The sequence below is a fragment of the Trichogramma pretiosum genome, unplaced genomic scaffold (genome assembly GCF_000599845.2).
Source record: "Trichogramma pretiosum strain Unisexual culture from Peru unplaced genomic scaffold, Tpre_2.0 scaffold21, whole genome shotgun sequence".
In the NCBI taxonomy this organism is placed as follows: domain Eukaryota; kingdom Metazoa; phylum Arthropoda; class Insecta; order Hymenoptera; family Trichogrammatidae; genus Trichogramma; species Trichogramma pretiosum.
In genome coordinates this window covers 284,293-301,563 of record NW_019640940.1, presented here as the reverse complement: position 1 = coordinate 301,563, position 17,271 = coordinate 284,293, and the positions used below count along the sequence as shown (strand labels likewise).

General features: G+C 41.5%; 2 protein-coding genes across 6 annotated transcripts; both read left to right on the top strand.

Moving 5' to 3' along the window:
• Nucleotides 1-3,326: 3,326 nt before the first annotated feature.
• Nucleotides 3,327-7,173, top strand: LOC106653725. 4 transcript variants are annotated; one of them, XM_014373261.2, is made up of 7 exons: nucleotides 4,759-4,897; nucleotides 4,991-5,104; nucleotides 5,634-5,681; nucleotides 5,770-5,996; nucleotides 6,082-6,139; nucleotides 6,227-6,330; nucleotides 6,399-7,173. In XM_014373261.2, exons 2-7 carry the CDS (start codon nucleotides 5,021-5,023, stop codon nucleotides 6,610-6,612), a joined length of 735 nt encoding a protein of 244 aa, XP_014228747.1. In that variant the 5' UTR covers nucleotides 4,759-4,897; nucleotides 4,991-5,020; the 3' UTR covers nucleotides 6,613-7,173. The 4 variants fall into 4 exon arrangements, with proteins under 4 accessions (XP_023313653.1, XP_014228747.1, XP_014228748.1 ...); XM_023457885.1 differs by lacking the exons at nucleotides 4,759-4,897; nucleotides 4,991-5,104 and adding an exon at nucleotides 3,327-3,385 and having other exon boundaries at nucleotides 5,634-5,683; XM_014373262.2 differs by having other exon boundaries at nucleotides 4,759-5,104; nucleotides 6,112-6,139.
• Nucleotides 7,174-12,378: 5,205 nt separating this feature from the next.
• On the top strand, nucleotides 12,379-14,972 carry LOC106653731. Of its 2 annotated transcripts, none has more exons than XM_014373270.2 (6): nucleotides 12,379-12,497; nucleotides 12,917-13,066; nucleotides 13,152-13,316; nucleotides 13,404-13,598; nucleotides 13,687-13,787; nucleotides 13,871-14,972. In XM_014373270.2, the coding sequence occupies exons 1-6, from the start codon at nucleotides 12,432-12,434 to the stop codon at nucleotides 14,052-14,054; spliced, it is 861 nt and encodes a 286-aa protein (XP_014228756.1). In that variant the 5' UTR covers nucleotides 12,379-12,431; the 3' UTR covers nucleotides 14,055-14,972. The 2 variants fall into 2 exon arrangements, with proteins under 2 accessions (XP_014228756.1, XP_023313663.1); XM_023457895.1 differs by having other exon boundaries at nucleotides 13,687-13,783; nucleotides 13,871-14,041.
• Nucleotides 14,973-17,271: the final 2,299 nt, after the last annotated feature.

Sequence of the window (17,271 nt, the reverse complement as noted above, 5' to 3'; positions counted from 1 at the left end):
TTGAATTTCGTACTTACATTTTTTGAGCAATCAACGCAGAAAATAAATCCGTATTAAAACATTAATTTTTTAACAAATAGCTTAAATAAAGTTGTTAATAGTTTAAATAATAACAAATAGTATATAGAGTTAATCCTCTCTAGTTTATTTTTTAGATAAAAAAATCCTCATGATTAAATTTTCATGCGTTTTTATGCAATTCAAGTACCTTGAATAAAATTCCGTATCAATTACATTAATTATCATGTCTGATTTTTCCATTAAATCTGCATTGAATTTCAGATTTTTTTAAACAATTAAGTAACAAATCGTGACAATCTTTTAAAAGAGATGCTTACACACAGAGAAAAGGAATATTTACTTCAAATTCAAGGAGAAATTGTTTTTTTTCCTTCGTACAAGTAAGCCGAATAATGTGCCGTCGTTTAAATTGCGGGCTAGATTACTCTTAGGAGCATTATAACCCATGGCCAAGCTTAATAGATTTTGTATAAATTCCACGTTTTCATATTAACAAAATGCAATATTCATGTTGCATTATAATGGGGTAGAGTAGCGAAACTCATTGGAAAAAAACTCACGGTTATAGTCGTCAATATAAGCTCGAGACCCAATATTATTAATCTCATTAGCGGATGCGAATTAATTTTCTAGCTTACGCTCGATTACAACGTACAAAATGCAATATTATACGTTCGAGTTAAACGCGAATCATTAAATACCGGGGGAGAAAGAGAGAGCTGTATACCATGAGTTATTTTACCACACACAAATAATATTGTCACGCTCAAATAACCCCTTTTCCTTCTCATTTGATTTTCGTGATTATTATAGCGTGCGCGCGCGCGCTAATGCACGATCAGCACCGCGTGCGCGAGAGTCCTTTATGCGCGCCACGCAGCGCATAATAAATTCAAAATTGCAATCAACGAAATATCCTAGCTCGACTCGCGCGGCTATGATTCTCTCGAATAAGAATGCATTCAATTATACGCGTTGCTTTTCTTCGGCGAATTACGTCGCATCTATACACTCATTCGCGATGCGCAACGAGTCGGCCACGCGCCGTCTACTGCTGCTGAACTCGGGCAATGAACATTGTTCGAAAGTACATCTCAGCGAAATGTATCGTTTCGTACTACGCGTCCTACGTTATATGTCCTGCAGCCCTGCAGCCGAAGGTGCACACTGCACACCTCGTCCTCGTTCAAAGTTTTTTAATCAGGATACTGAGCTCTGCAGGCGTAAAAAAGTTTTTCCTCCTCTATCCTTTATTCCTCTCCTCTTTCTCCTCTTTTTCCATTTTGAAGTCATTGCGCATATAGATGCTACAGGATTCATGCCGTGCGCACGCGAGGACTTGAGTGTCAAAAGCTGTATCCGTAAAATATCTATCAAAAAAATTGAAGGCTCCCGAGAGGAGGAGAACACACCGTAGCAACAGATATGCAGCACGGGAGGTATACACTGCTCTACAGTATACACTATCATTCGCCTTTTTACTTAATGGTCACGCTTGGAAAACTCCAAAGCGTCGACGACGAGCGGAGGAGTCGCTGCGCTCATGAGGCCGCGTGCACTTGCATAATGTATATATTATGGAAGTGAAAAAAGAGTATCCCTCTATCCTATCGTCATCAACGCCAACGGAAGAATTATGCATAAGCGCGACGAGAGTCGGAGGTCTGTTTTGAATAAAAGTGAGATTTAAATTGAATACATACAGAGTGTGTTGATACACGCCGGCTGCGGTACATAGACACCGCGAGGCCTTTGCCTTTGCTGCAACAGAAAAAAAATAAAATAAAATTTCAGAAAATATATCAATTTTCATACTATCGAGTTGTATGGTTTGAACGAAGTTAATTGAAAAAAGTTTTGGAAAAATTTTTCACGACGATTTATCGAAACGCATCCCATGGAATATCATTATGCTCGCGCGTTTCGAGCTCGCGAGCTAAATGAATCAGAGAGCGCGCGGCTTGATTGGAAAAAAATTTTATCACATAAAAATGCCCGCGAGCAGCGGCCGAAGAAAAAGAAGACGCGTCGACGGAGAGGGGAAAGGTGCATGTACGCTTGTCAAGGAAAATAAAAGCACGAGTCCGCAGGTAAGAAACACATACCTTCGGAATATGGCCGAAGTGAAAAAAAATTAAAAGCCCCGCGCTGACGTATACGCGTTATATATCGGCTCGCATGCCTTGGTCTCGTGCACTTTAGATTAAGTCGCACGTGGATTTAAGATATCGGAAATTATTGCAAAATTTCAATACGATGGCAGAGAGAGAGAGAGAGAGAGAGAGAAGGAGGAGGAGTAATTTATGCGATTTTATTAGTTATACTCCTTTTTTTCCTTTTCTATAATAGGAAAAATTATAATGAGACATTTGCTCGATTAAAAATTAAAATGAAGTTCGGATTTGTATTCAGAATTTTGTATACGTTATTTGTCATTGAGTGACAAGCATGAGGAAATTGAAGTAGTATATCCTCATCTAGAGACTTGTGTGGTCAAAATTAATACGATCAAAAATGTATATTCACCTACATTTAAATATATTATACAACACGGACAAACTCGTGATACAATTATTTTTAGAAAACGTAACTCATTACGTCCAAGTTCAAGTTCAATCATGATTCATCAAATATGTGTTTGTATGGTATTATGATATTTCTAACGTACCCTTGAAGGTGTACCCGACACAATTGCACGAAGAAATTCGCATGGAAACAGCGCGACAGCGGCAGTTATTAAAATAGAACATTTTTTTTAAAAACGAGGTTAAAATTCCGCGAATGTCAGAAGAATTTGGACGTGGTGAATCGGCACGGTAGCTAGGAACGTTAATTGCAGCTATTTTTAACCTTTTTTCCCTATAAATTAAATATATTACAGATCAATTCCAGTAGCCGTTGTAAAATTTATATATTCATGAGAATTTTAATGACGCCACGTAGTACCCGCGCAAGGAAACATTGGCATTCGCGATGCGAATTTCGCTACTTTTTTTTCCTGGTATTAGTATTATAATTAGAATGATAACAAATTTACACGGGTTGTATGAAATTATCCGTGAGGAATATTTATTGAGGATAAATTTCACCATCGCTACGGTAATAGTAATAACAACAATGATAATAATATCTGTTCTATGTCTGGAATAAATATTTTGCGGCTAATTCCGATTTTCATCGTTAGACATCGGTACACGGCCGAATATTAGGCGTGAATCATCTCTCGACTCTCAGTTTTCGGGAAAAATAAAACAAAAGCGCCGCACACACACATACACGCGCGAAGTTAGCCATGAAAGTTTTATAAATATAAACGTGCGAGTATAGCGCGCGAGCGTGTAAACAAATAATACATACGTACTAAGTAAGTTCCAATCAATAAATCAATAAATAAACAACGCTAATTCGTTTTCAATGAATAAAATCGGCCTCGCGTATTACGAAAGCTGCGAGCGAGCGAGCGATTATAGAGCTTAAAAGCGCAAAAAAGAAAATATATAATCTTTAAACTCACGTACATAATAACGCGTGTATCTTAAAAACAACTTATTATTATATTGCATCGTCGAGCGTGCGTATATATCTCTCGTTACTTTTGACATAATTTTCTATCGCGATGAGTAATACACGCGCGCGCGAGTCCAAGAGAGAGAGAGAGAGAGATGTTTCGCGTATGCATGATGACGTGTCGATAAAAACAGCCAGATGGGCGTCCGCTACGACGACGACGACGGCCGCCACCACCACCACGTGTGCGCGCTGCGCGTTATATATGACTTAACAAGTATTCGGACAATGAACTATATCTGTGCTCTCTCGCGTGCACGCAGCACCGACCGAGCCGAGCCGATGTCGCGCGGGCAGACGTCTCGAGAATTTCGCGCGCTCGCACGAGCGCAAAACGGTAGCTTGCCTGCTATGATGATGATGTTCCTCGTGCGACGACGACGACGACGTCGACGATGACAATGTACATCTTCAATTGTTTCCGTGTCTCGGAGACACGCATCGACAGGTCAGCAGCAGCAGCAAATTGTTGCGTACGTGTGGAAGATCGATCGATAAATCGGCGCACATTCTTTGCACTCGACAAAAATGTTAATTTATCGATCGATCGGCGCGATATTGAGAAAGCTAATGAAAGTATGAATCAGTATAATACTAAAGTCCATATAATAATCGGACATCTTGTAATCTTCGCGGGTCTTTCTCTGCTGCTGCTGCTGCTGCTCGGAGCATGAGTCAACAATCGTTAATATATATATTCGGGCATTGCATGCTTAATATATACAATATACATAAATTTTACGACTTCCGAAGAAAACCTGAATAGAGTTCGAAAATCTTCGCGCGCGCTAACACGCCGCTGCTGCATGTATAATCAGCCCGCGCGCGAGCTCACAGCATGCGAGAGGCTAGTCCGGTCGCGAGGAGAGGCTCCTTTTTAATTTACGAGCGCGCGGAGAACAAAACCGACTTGTACGATGATCGGACTGGAAATCGATGCTCAAGAATCGGAAGATAAACAAATGAGCGGATCTCTCTCTCTGTCTCTTTCTGTCTCTGTCTCGCTCTTTCTGCAGATATATGCATTCGTATATGCACACATACACGCACCGATGCACGCGTATAATCTGGTATTTTCTTCGGCCTGTGGCTCGCGTGTGCGAGAACATGTGCATCATTGGATGCGAGCATGTTGCATTTCCGCGCGCCGCAGCAGTCGTGCGCGCGATACAAGTTTGCCGAGAGCAGCCCGAACAAAACGCGCCAAGAGAGAGAGCCGCGTGTGCTATATAAGAAGCCGAGCAGATAAAAGAGTCACCAAATCGAATTAAAAGCGCACCATATCGGGGACACCCCCGTATGCGAAACGGTATAGTGCGTTGTCGAACGTTGTCGTTACCTCTCACGCACGCTTCCCCGACACCTGATTGTGTATTTTTGTTTGTTTGTTTGTTTTTTCTAGTTCGACGTACTTTTAACGACGTGCAAAGTGATGAAAATGTGCTCCATATTGACTAATCGACGGCACGTGCGCGCAAGAAAAGATACTAGTTTCGCCGCGCTATTGTTGTTTTTAGTAAGTGTGACATCATACAAACTATAGCTTAATTTAAAAAACAATGCTCGTAAATTTTCTATAAAAAAAAAATTTATTTTGATTCGAACGAACGAGAATAAATTCAATTATTCGATGAAACGCGCATCATCGTTCTCTCTCTCTGTCTCTCTCTCTCTCTTCCTCTTGCCAAACGAAACGATGCTAAACGATGCATCGGCATAGAATGTAAGTGTGGCAAGATGAAAACGTTATATAATCCTCGTTTCTATGCATACTGATAAAACCGCAGATGTCGAATGTCTGATACTTTTTTTTCGTCTCTTTTGTATATCTTAGAAGGAAACAATATTCGCCGCAGCGAACAAACTTTCAATGTGAATACACTTTCTTAATGCCGCGGAGATAATAACTTTTCATTCACTAATTGCATTGTTTGTATCGAGAGACTATCGGCAATTTTTTACTGGGGCAAATAATTTTAGAATAATGCACAAGTATTGAAATTGATTTTTTTTATTATTATTTTACTTTTTCTTCTACTTTTCAGATTTGTTTCAATGATTCATACCCAGTCCTGAACAGCAGCGAAGTAAACGTGTACGATAACTTACAAATAAATAACTGAGCTTTTTTGTTTTTTTTTACACCTAAAAAATCTTTTTTTTTCTGTCACCAAACTCTAGGATACAGAAATTAATCTGGTAGCGGATACGTTTGAAAATTACATCTCACAGGACGACTTCTGCCACGGGAAGTCGTGTCGGGATGCGTACGAATCGGCCGATTATCCCTACGAAAAGATGGTTGGTATTTTTAATTTTTCCATGATGAAGGACTCGTTCGCCCGCCACAACCTTAAAGATAGCTCGATGAGCAGCGGCGGAGTGCAATTGTACGCGGAAACGGCGAGGTGAGTCGAAATTTTGCACGATCACGCACAAGATGCAATTTACAATATATTGTAAATGCAGATTTGTATGAAACAATTTGTTCAGGGGTTTTCAAAACTCAATGTTTGACGTTAGAATTGCAGAGCCCATGTGCGAGGAAATCGTGAGTGTGACGTCACAAGCTCTATACCTTTTTTAAATATTAAGCCGCTTTTTATGCCTTAATTGTTATACGAATACAAATTTGCAGTACCGGCGTATATATCCGATCAAAGGTAAGGGCGTCAACGGCGGCAAGTACTTCGTCGTCAACGTTCCGGATTTCAAGCAAGGAATCGACGTCAAGTCGTGCTAGTGAGTGCAACAAAATTATTTAAAAAAAAAGAGTGAATTTATTAAAGCTCTCGTACGTTTTTCCGCAGCAAAAATAAAGTATCCTGCGGCGACGACGGCTCGAGGCCCGAGAACTACCAACGAAACTGCCAGCAACAGTACGAGGTGCTCGAATTGTTCGCCATCTCGGTCGGCGACAACGTCACGAAGAGCCAGGTGAAATTAGAAAAATTTAGAAATCCCAGCGGCTGCGCGTGCCAAGAGTCGCGAGTGTCGAGCTTCTTGAATTTTTTTTTCTCGTGATATTGGCTCGGGAGATTAAGCTTGAGAGGGTCGCAACACACTCCTCCGATATCGACTTTTGTTAGAGAAAAAAAAATCGAAGCAATAAATAAATTGTACACTAGTATTTATATACATAATAATACGTATATGATTACGCCACGAGTTATATGTAGCAAATGAGAGTATTTAGTGTTTTTTTTGTCGGCGGAGCCGCGTGTCCCGCTTTCCGCGATTGTGATAATTAATATTGTACTTATGTATGCACTCGAATATTACGCAAAAATAATGTGTAACGACGACGATAACCATTCACAGATCTTCTATTTAGGTTTACAATATTATATACGTATACGTCGTGCGCGCGCGCGTGACACGAAATGTGTCTATTGCGCTACATACGTTATAAGATAAATAGAATTTTAAGCTCGGTATTGTAAAATTAATTTTCGTAGGGTTTTTTTTATCGCTCGACTAGACGAGAAAGCAATAACGATTGTGGCTTTTTCTGCGGTGGAATCTCATCAAAGAATTATTACGAAATATTGTAATGTATTGTTAATAAACCAATAGAAAGAAGTATATATATCTATTATTTATTGATTGAAGTAACAACAGAATCATGAAAACTCATTCCTCGATCCCCAGGAACCTCTATGTACACAAAAGAAATTCTTTTATTTTTGTATTATTCAACGTATCGAAAAAGATCTTGCAAAAGTAACTGTTTGATCAACAAACAAAGCGGACTCGATGAGAGCGAAAAAGCAAAAAATAAAAAAAAAAGAGGGAAGAAATTGCTGCTGAATTTGCGATTCGCATCGCTATACAAATGTTATTGAAAATGGAAATTCCTTGGCTTACCGATATAACAAACAAAAAATAAAGTCACTTTTTTATTCCGAGAAAACTGTGCGCGGCGCGGAGATGAGTGCATTGAACAGAGATCATTTGAACGTCGCGCGTACTCTACTCTTGAGAGAGAGAGAAAGAGAGTGTACGCGTGATAAGACGGTTATATAGATAAGACTGCGAAGCCGCAAAGACATACATTTATGTATAAAGCGGGATTCACAATTCAAATCGCGAGCTTTGATTTTTCTAGTCTAACGATAGTTTCGCAAAACTTTGTATTTGCGCGCGAGCTCTTGTGAATATGAAAAAATTTTGTCGTTTGTTTTGCTGCAATGCAACGATTGCTTTTTTCTACTCGGAGGGGCTCTCTCTCTCGTCGTATAAGTATAAACACAAGTGCACGCGTTTTTTTTTTCATATCGAAGAAAATGTACAGAATGTGCAAATCACGTCAAATTACATAAGAAAAATGAATTCTCGAGAGTGTGTATATATGAAATACACACGTTCGATCGTTATTAATATTAAAATCCGATAACTTTCAATGAGTCACTGGCATGAAATGTGCGTGCTGCTCTCCCCGCTGCTCCGCTCGATAGGCATCTTAAATATAAAATGCAATATATAATTTGTTTTAAATATTTACGCGCTCCGTGAGTCAGACGCGAGGAGGCAGTTAACGCGAAATTTCAGCAAGTGATAACTTACCTTTCCTACATATAATGTTATTTTAAGAAAATCTAAGATGCTAATCAACGCGCGCAGAAGGTATTCCGTATTATTAATAATTTCGTCTTCGTCGTCTTCGATGAACGCGCGCGTATATAGCTTCGTGCGTGATTCACTTTTACGTCGAACGCGCGCGCGCGCGCGCTGCAATGATCGCAGCGCGAACGCGCGCACGGCCACCAGCAGCGTAGTAAAAATTTTTTCATCAATGAAAGAGCACTCCCATACACATGTATATACGATCGTTTAGAATTTTTATAATCCCGTATAGATTTTTATTAGATGACGAATATGTATTATGTGTATGGGTCAAAAATCCGCAAGTATATATCGATGCAACGCGCGTATACATTATCGCGCGTGTACCTACGTGTGTTTGCGCACGAGTCACCGCGTGTGGGGCGGCACATTGCTCTTGAAATTCTTGCATAAGCTTCGTCCGGGTTATTTCAATGAGCGAGCCGAGGTCCGATTTTCAAACGGATTATGCAAGATTCACGCAGGAACGTGCGCAGACGAGTCGTCGTCGTTATAATACGAATCGGCAAGTGGGATACATAATGTAATAATAATGCCCAAGCGCGAACGAGTTACAAAATCGGCATGTGCGTAGGATGTGCGGGTATGCTGAGTAGCGATCGCGCGGTGCTTTAAATTTGAAATTCAAACATTTATCCTGGAATTGCGGGCGCTTGTATCGCATTTTTTAATTTTTTTTTCTCTCTCTCTCTCGTTTTTTACAACTTTATTTTTCTAGCGAAGCGCGTGTACACGCGGAATGTAAATATGTTAATTCACCCGAAATTTTCGAATGTGTGTGTGTAATGTACGTGTGTATCCTGACCCCCTCGGCGATGTAAATACAGCTCGCATGTAATGACGTACAAACGCGCGTGGATGTATGTCGAAATCTCGCCGGGGTAAGTCCTGTTTGCGCGACACATCCCGCAGAATCGATTATTTATTTGACTCCTTTTTTTTCTGTATCTACTCTTTGACGCTCGAGCCATTCATTAGTTAATGCAATATGTATATACTACGGAGATATCGATAGCAGAGTGAGTGAGGCAGAGAGGGGGGCCACAAGAAGTAAAACGAAGAGCACGAGTATAAAGGAGAAGAAGCAAAACGAGGAAGAAACAGAAAAAAAGTAGAATAACACGGCAGGTACGGGTATATATTTCTCGTGAATGAATAGGCTATTGGCAAGTTCAGTTTCCGTGAATCGGCCTCGCCGAAATCTCTCTTTCAATAATAATATAACGTAAGAATAAAAAGAAGTCAGTCATTAAGAGACAGGTCGGTGCGCGCCAAAACATGAATGAATGAACAGAGAGTCCGCATTATACACTCGGAGTCGCGAGTCGGGTGTATGATTCAGCGACACAGCTGCTGCTGCTGCTGCTGCCGATGTCGCGCGCCTGGCACACGCACACAACCTTGTGCGAACTATATCGCATACACGGTGCAAGTCATCGATGGAATGGAATGTATGCAAGCGGCGGCGTAACGACAAAACAGACAGCGGTGGCAGACGTCCAGTCGCGGCTGATCTCTCTCTCTCTCTCTCTCTCTCTCTCTCTCTCTCTCTCTCTCTAAGGTGCGATTATTATTACTATATTACGTGCTGCTGCTACTGCGCGGTCGATCGGCGATCGCGATCGTTAGCCCATCGGCAAACGCGTTGACTAAGCGAGCTCCACTTGAAGCGGCGTGTATACCTGCCTTTAATATTATGATATAGGCCTGTATGTATACAGAGAAGCGAAAGCGAGTGTGTCGTGCAGCGCGCGAAAAATAAAAAAAACACACGACACGCACGTGATGACGAGTACTTACGCACGTAAGAAGTTTCGATGATCATGCCTCTATACCACCATACACACGCATGAAATCCCCGCCACTTTGGCAGCAGCGGGGCCTCTCGCGCGCGCGCGCGACAGGTATCATAGGCAGCAGGCCGGGCGCGCGTGAACGCGATTCATCATTTAAGCGAGCGGAAACCGGCTTTCTTTGCTCCCAGAGAGAGACTTTATGGCTAGCTGGCATGGTATTGCATATCCTTTCCTCGTGACGTCAGTGATCGCTCCTACTCCGCCGATGCATATTATACATACGTACGCGCGTACTTCCATGGGAGCTGCACTGACCACGAGCGCGTGTGTAAAAGTCGCGCGGCGCGATAAAGTTGCATTATAACGCGTGTGTAAATACACTCATTACGTCGGACCAGTTTACGCACGCGAGGGAGGGAGGGGAATATATACATGGTATGCGCATGATGCATCGTACGCATACGCCACTTGATGCAACTATTGCGCGAGATGTGCGCGCGAATCGAAGGGCTGCTATACCTATATCCGCTTTTATGGGGGCCGCGGCAGCAGCAGCAGCAGCCGACAAGACATGCATACTCACACGTATTTAATACGCACGTTTGAGCGAGAGAGAGAGCGACTGACCGATCACGCGCGCTCGCCGTGGGTGACTCATCGCGTGGATTGCCCAGACTGCATGCATTTCTTATTTGTCATTCTATTTCCTTGGGCTTTTGTTTACTTCGTGTTGCAAAAATCTTCTCTTTTTCGGTTTTTTTTATTTTATTTTATTTTATATGACCAACCGACGTAACCGTTTTTGCCGATGCCTGAGCAATAGCAGCACTTTGAACCGAGAGCGAGAGATACACACTAATTTGTTGAATAAATCAATTTTGCAGCACGGGCAGACTCGATTTCTTTCGTTATTTTCCTTACTCTCTTTTTTCTTTCCACTTTTCCTCGCATTAACTTTTTTATAATGTTTGTCATCGATGGAATAAACGATATAGCCAGCTCGAGCAGTAGATGCACTTGCGCGCGCGCGCGCTCGGCAAAAGTCAACGACCATGCGCTGCTGCTGCTGCGATTTCTGCTGATCAAACGCTTTATTTTTTTTAGAACGTCGCTGCTGCTAGAACGCGAATCGCGCCTTCTTTTTCCTCGTAAAATGATATTTACTTTCTCGTATATATGATTTGTCTAATTACGATCGCGGCAATCGATGATAAAATCGATAAGTCGTCGTGCACCTGCGTCATCGTTACATTGCGTGCGCGAACAATGATCTCTCTCTCTCTCTTTCGCACACTTGTCCATATTATAATACGCGTCGATGCGACGACATACTTAACAACAATTTTGTCGCGCGCCGTACATATATAACGAGATTATGTACGTGCGAATTTCGAGGCTATTTTCGATCGAAAAAATGTTCGATACGCTGGTTGTAAATACACGATGTTATGTGATTTTGACCCAGAATGAAGTCGAAGGTCGTGTTTACGACTTACGTCACATTAAACATTTTTAATCTCGGCGCAGCATCTCGCGATTAAAAATAAAACAAATAAAAAAAAAGGAAAGAAAAAACGTTAAAATTACACTAAACATCACTAGTAAATAACCATATTAGCCGGTTCGCGATAATGTGTGACTTATTGAGAGGCACGCGTCGCGTGGCTCGCGCGCGCGCGCGACGTCTGCGGCGAAAAAGCGCGGAAAAATAAAAGAAAACAAGACGAGAGGCAAAAAAGTAAACTCTTGATTATTAGCCCCCGGGCTGCTTCTGCTGACGACGCATAGTACAACACACACACTGAGAAACACACAGACGCAGATCGCGAGCTCTCTGCCCAACCAACGCACGCATCCATATAGTGCGCTTATATACACACAAACACACACGAGAACAGGGGGAGAGAGAGAGAGAGAGAGGCCTCACGCGGGAGAAAAAGTGATCGGGTGCGCGACGGAGCGCGCGTATAAAGTGATAACTGATAAGGCCGCTCCATATATTATAAAAGAGCCTCGCCGGTCCAGGATCCCGCACAGACAACCGTAGACTTTCTGCCCGTCGAGAACACCTCTTGAGTATAGTGAGCGCGTCGCGGAGTGTGTGGTGTTGCGCGCAACTTCGACATATATACGTATCATATATATACACACGCATTTTTACCTGTATAGTATAATATACGCGCCGCGGCCAACGAGAGAGCACCTGTACTCGTCCGCTCTGTATTATATATATATCTCAGTGCCAATAAACGAGAGACGCGACACGCGCGCGCACACGTCGCAGAGTTTTTAAATAATTGTGAGTTGAAAAAAAAGAGTGATCGAGTGCGAAGAGAGAGAGAGAGAGACATTTAAATCGTCCAATTGTTTTATTTTTTTTGGAATCAGAGACAGACATCTCTCTCCGGACAAATTATAAAGATGAATCATCAATTTGCAAATACGTTATCAGTGGTTTTCACTTCGGCGCTGATTTACTTAATATTGGTGAGTGAAAATTTTTTTCTTCTTCCTTTTCTTTTTCTCGTGTAAAATTTTCTGTTTATGATTTATTTACGTAACGTGTGTTGCCTTTATTATGCGTCGTTGATGCAATGATGCATCAGCTGTCAAAACAATTCATTTTTTTTAAGACACTTCGCGATGAACAATCGAGAGAAAATTTTAATTTCAAACGCTCGATGCAGTCGCACGTATACGCGCGCGAAGAGTGTTCGGTATTATATGTACAAGTCTTTTTATGCGTTTATCTGCTGCGGTTGCATTGTTGGTCAGTGAGAACAAGTATTATAATTAGAAATGTCACACATGGAATGACTAACAAGTTTTCATTGCATAGTGTAATAAGCAATGTATATTTGATATCGATTGTATCTCACTCGCTCTGTGTTTTACGGATTTTGCAGTTGACGCAGATAGCACAATGTTTCAAAGATAATCGCTGGATCTACGAAAACGTCAACCAGCTCACTTATACCGAGCTCAGCAATAGTGAAATCAAACTAATATCGGCGCTCGGGGAAAGCGGCCACAAGCCGCTGCATTTGCAGGATATCGTAAGTTCGATAATCTCGAGGATTATTTTTTATATATTCGTCGATAATAGATAGGACTCATTCGTTACTTTTCCCTATATTGCAGGCGAAATTACAATTTCCCAGTTTCGACAGCGGCAAGAAGCATCGAAGGATACACAAAAATATCGATGTGAAAACATCGACGTCTTGCGGCGAATTGACCTGCGAGAACGTGGAAAATTATCCTTTGGCTGCGATACAAAGGGCTTACGCGAGGACTTTTTTACTGGTAAGATGCGAGTTTTTTTTATTTATGTTTAATCAGCTAAGTCTTCATGAACGTTGTTTTAAATTTTGTTCATTCGTTTGGTCACAGAACAAGCCATCGGGTCACATTATTAATAGTCCACTTACGAAGATCGCTGCACCGTTGAAAAGTGTCAAAGTTGACATTGGCGTACGATTTGGCGACGACGGCGACGATGATGATGAAATTGACGAAAACGAACAAATGGACAGTGCGCGAAATGCCCAGGATTTTCCCGAGTTCAGGCCGATATGCAGAGTTAGGGTAATTTTCATTATTATTTTCTTCCTTTGAATTGTACACTTTTATCTGTTAAATTAATAAAATTAATAATGATGATGATTTTTCATAGGAACAAAACGAGTATCCGCAAGAATCGGTGAACAAAAAATTGCAGCCAAGATACTTGGTTAATATACCAAGTAAACTGGTGCCGCAAGGCAGAAAATGTTTGTGAGTTTTAAATTGCATAGTTGAATAAAAAATTTTTTCATCGTAGCAACAGTAAAAAGAAAACCACTTCATCTACTTTTCAGATCCAAAGGATGCTGCACGGACCAGCACACTCCGGAAGGCTACGTATTCTTTTGCAGACCGAAAATTTCCTGGACCACGCACAACGTGTATATTCCAGAGATAGACGATATAAGAAACGAAACGGTAGCCTTTCACGACGGCTGCGAGTGCCATGAATATCGAAAATCCGACGTGGAATGTTAATTAAGAATGTAGAGTATTTTTATATTGCTTCGAGAAATTTTTTATAGTCTTCGTTGTATCTCGTTTTTTGAGCAAGGCGTAGATTTTGTGTAGGTTAAAAAAAAAAGAAGAAAGAGAATCAATGTACTTAAATCAATCGAACTAGCAACAAAGGGATCAAAAAAGTATTGTAAGCGTAAGTAATATTTTTTATTGTAAAAACGACTGTGTATATTTAAGAGCAATGAGCGTGCCTTATCTATACCGAGTAAAAGCTGTGATGATTAATCTTTAGACATTATAGTATTGTAAATACTAGCGTATTATTAAGTGATTATTAATATATTGTGTAATTGACGATAATTTAATTTCTAGATATTAATTACGTTTTTTATACATAATCTGAAGATTAAACGCGAAGCATTTGGTCAATTCAGATTTTACCAAGACTGTCTATAAGATTCGCTATTATTATTGTACTCGCGTTCATAATGTATTATGGAGCAAAAAATTATGGATTCCATTAGGTGTATCATCGATATTAGGCGTAAACATTATTATCCTGCTAAGTTTAGATCAAATTATATTTATGATCGTACTATATGTATTTAAAACATTATTATTCATTAGCTGTTAATTTTATCCGCGTCTTAAATCTTTTTATCTATTGTCATATAACGTTTATTGCTTGTAAAAACCTCCGACTACAAAACGAACCTAGTTTTCACCCGATAAAAAATGTATATCTTTACTCGATTGAAATACCACTAGTTGCATACTTTTCATCGATCAATTTCGTATACTCAATTATTTTATCGCACGTTTCGCAAAATAGTTTGGCCAATATTTAGTGACATTCCCAAGGAAGTATGCACGAAATACATATAGCAAATGTTTAATCTCTCACCGATATCATCATCATCATCATCATCGTGAATATTTCATATGGACTTTATAAGCTTAAACCAATATATGTATTAAAAGTCAATAAAGTTAATTAAATAATTGAACGTAATTTGATACTCGTACGTATGTTCACTTGTTCGCGAGGCGGTGAAAGCCGCACCACACACGCACGATCCCAGTGCAGGGTGAATCGCGACGAAAAATTCTTTGCGAAATGGACTTTTGAACATTTTCAAGGGTATAGAAAAAAAAGGGGCTCGGGGTATATCTATGCAAAAGCTGTATACGTATAAGCGTGCGAGTAGTGCGCCACGTAACAAGAGAGTCGGGAGCAAAAGCCTGTATAGAGAGAGCTATATAGGTACATTCAACGAGAGAACTGCAGCGCTGCCGCCGAGCTATACTGCTGCTGCTGCTGCGACAGCTGGTAGTTAGTGCGCCCGACCAAAGGAGATGGATGCGTCGGGCTTATTTGCTGGGCCAGCTCTGTGTGTGTGTGTGTGTGTGTGTATGCAAGCTCGAGCTCGGATCATTGAAATGCAAGGGTGCAAAGATCGTGCCGCGCACACATACACAAGTGTATATAGTCGAGAGTATACACACGTATGCAGTAGTACGGTATTGCCCTACATACAGGTAGAGCTTTCTCCCTCATTCTTCCTTCCTTTCGGGCCGAAGCCGACGTGTGCTGTATATTTATCCCTGAAAATGCGCCAAAGCCAATGGATGTTGCAATTTTTCTCCTTCTCTCTCTCTCTCTCTCTCTCTCTACTTTGCTTCACTATATCTCACTCTTTTATCTTCGAGCCCCTCGAGCTCTGGCCTAGGCTCTCGCTTGCTTACAAGAGCGCAACTTTCTTTACCTCCTGCCCGCGATCTGCTTTTCTCACAACTGCATACGCCTTTTTTGCTTATCAAGAATTCCGCGAATTTCGTTTGGATCTCGGCAAAACAAGATATATAAATGGATTTATGGCTCGTAGGTTCGCTTCGTTTGAGATCTCAGCGCGGCCGCGTTATCCCGTCTATTTCGCGATGTTGTACAGTACACATGTATATTTGTGCATGCCGCATACGCCCGTAATAAAAACACGAGTCTCTCTCTCGCTACTTTCCTAAGTTATTCAGCGCACACATACAGTTGCGCTTATAATGCCGATGCAAAGTCATAAAAATGTCAATTGGGAAAATTAAAGAGAGATTTCGGTCGGCGTGTTCCGTGCAGTAGTAGTAATAGTAGTAGTAGTAGTAGTAGCTGTGAAAATGCGCAGCTCCGGGGCACAGGTAGCTTTCCTCGGCACAGTCTGACATCGAAAAACACTCAAGATGCGAGTTCCGATCTTGCGCACCCACCCACACACACACACACACACATACAAAAGGGCTTTAGGAAAAACGTCCTCTCTCTCTCTCTCTTCCCTCGGCGTGCCACGCCGTCGACGCCTGAGCGACGTAAATAAATTGAACTCTCGTAGTTGTGTGTACGTGTGTGTGCAGTGTGCTTGGGTGTGCGAGCAACTATTGCCGACGAGGAGCAGCTTGTACATCCTTCTCGGAAGAAGCGCCACAAACGATTTATTGCGATTTAAGCAAGCCTCGATGCATCGAAGGCGGCTTCTGTATAATTAATGACACATTCAACATTCCCATATCCTCTTTTGCGCGCGCGGGAGCGGGAGCGGCAGGGCTAACTCTCTATATACTATATATACGGTGCGCGCGCGGATGAATGAGGAATGAGGTCTTAGATAGAATTCCGAAAGAGGAAGTCTGCCTTCTCGCCCGCGCGCGCAAGTGCGAGACCGTAGAGCAGTATATAAGAGCAAATTGAAGGCTTATTGTTATCGGGGGGTGTTTGTGCTTACGCGCGCGCGCGCCCTGGAGAAGCTATTATAGTATTGATGGAATATAGTAGCGAAATTCGAGTCAGTCATTTTTCATTAGAAAATTAAAATCTAGCCGCGTGGAGGTTCCATAATTTTTTTCTTTCTTTTTTCGTCGAAAGTAGTGTGCGAACTAAGCTGTCTGTCGCGCGCGCGCGGGCGTTTATCCTCGAATTTTTCCGTAACTTTCACGCGCGCGTGGCAAGGGGTGGTGGTGAAAAATAATCTTCGAGCGCGCCTAAAAAAAATGACTGTCATGAATTTACGGCTATGGGAGTTTACGAAAACTTTTGAGTTAACTAGTCGATTAATGAAGTCCTTTGAATGAGGGGGGCGGGGGAGGGGGCGATGCGTATTGTCTAGACATGAGTTAACTAAGATCATAAAATTTAAGTACCTTGTGTCAGCAACTGAAAAAAGTTTCCCAAAGCGCGTATATAGGTATACAC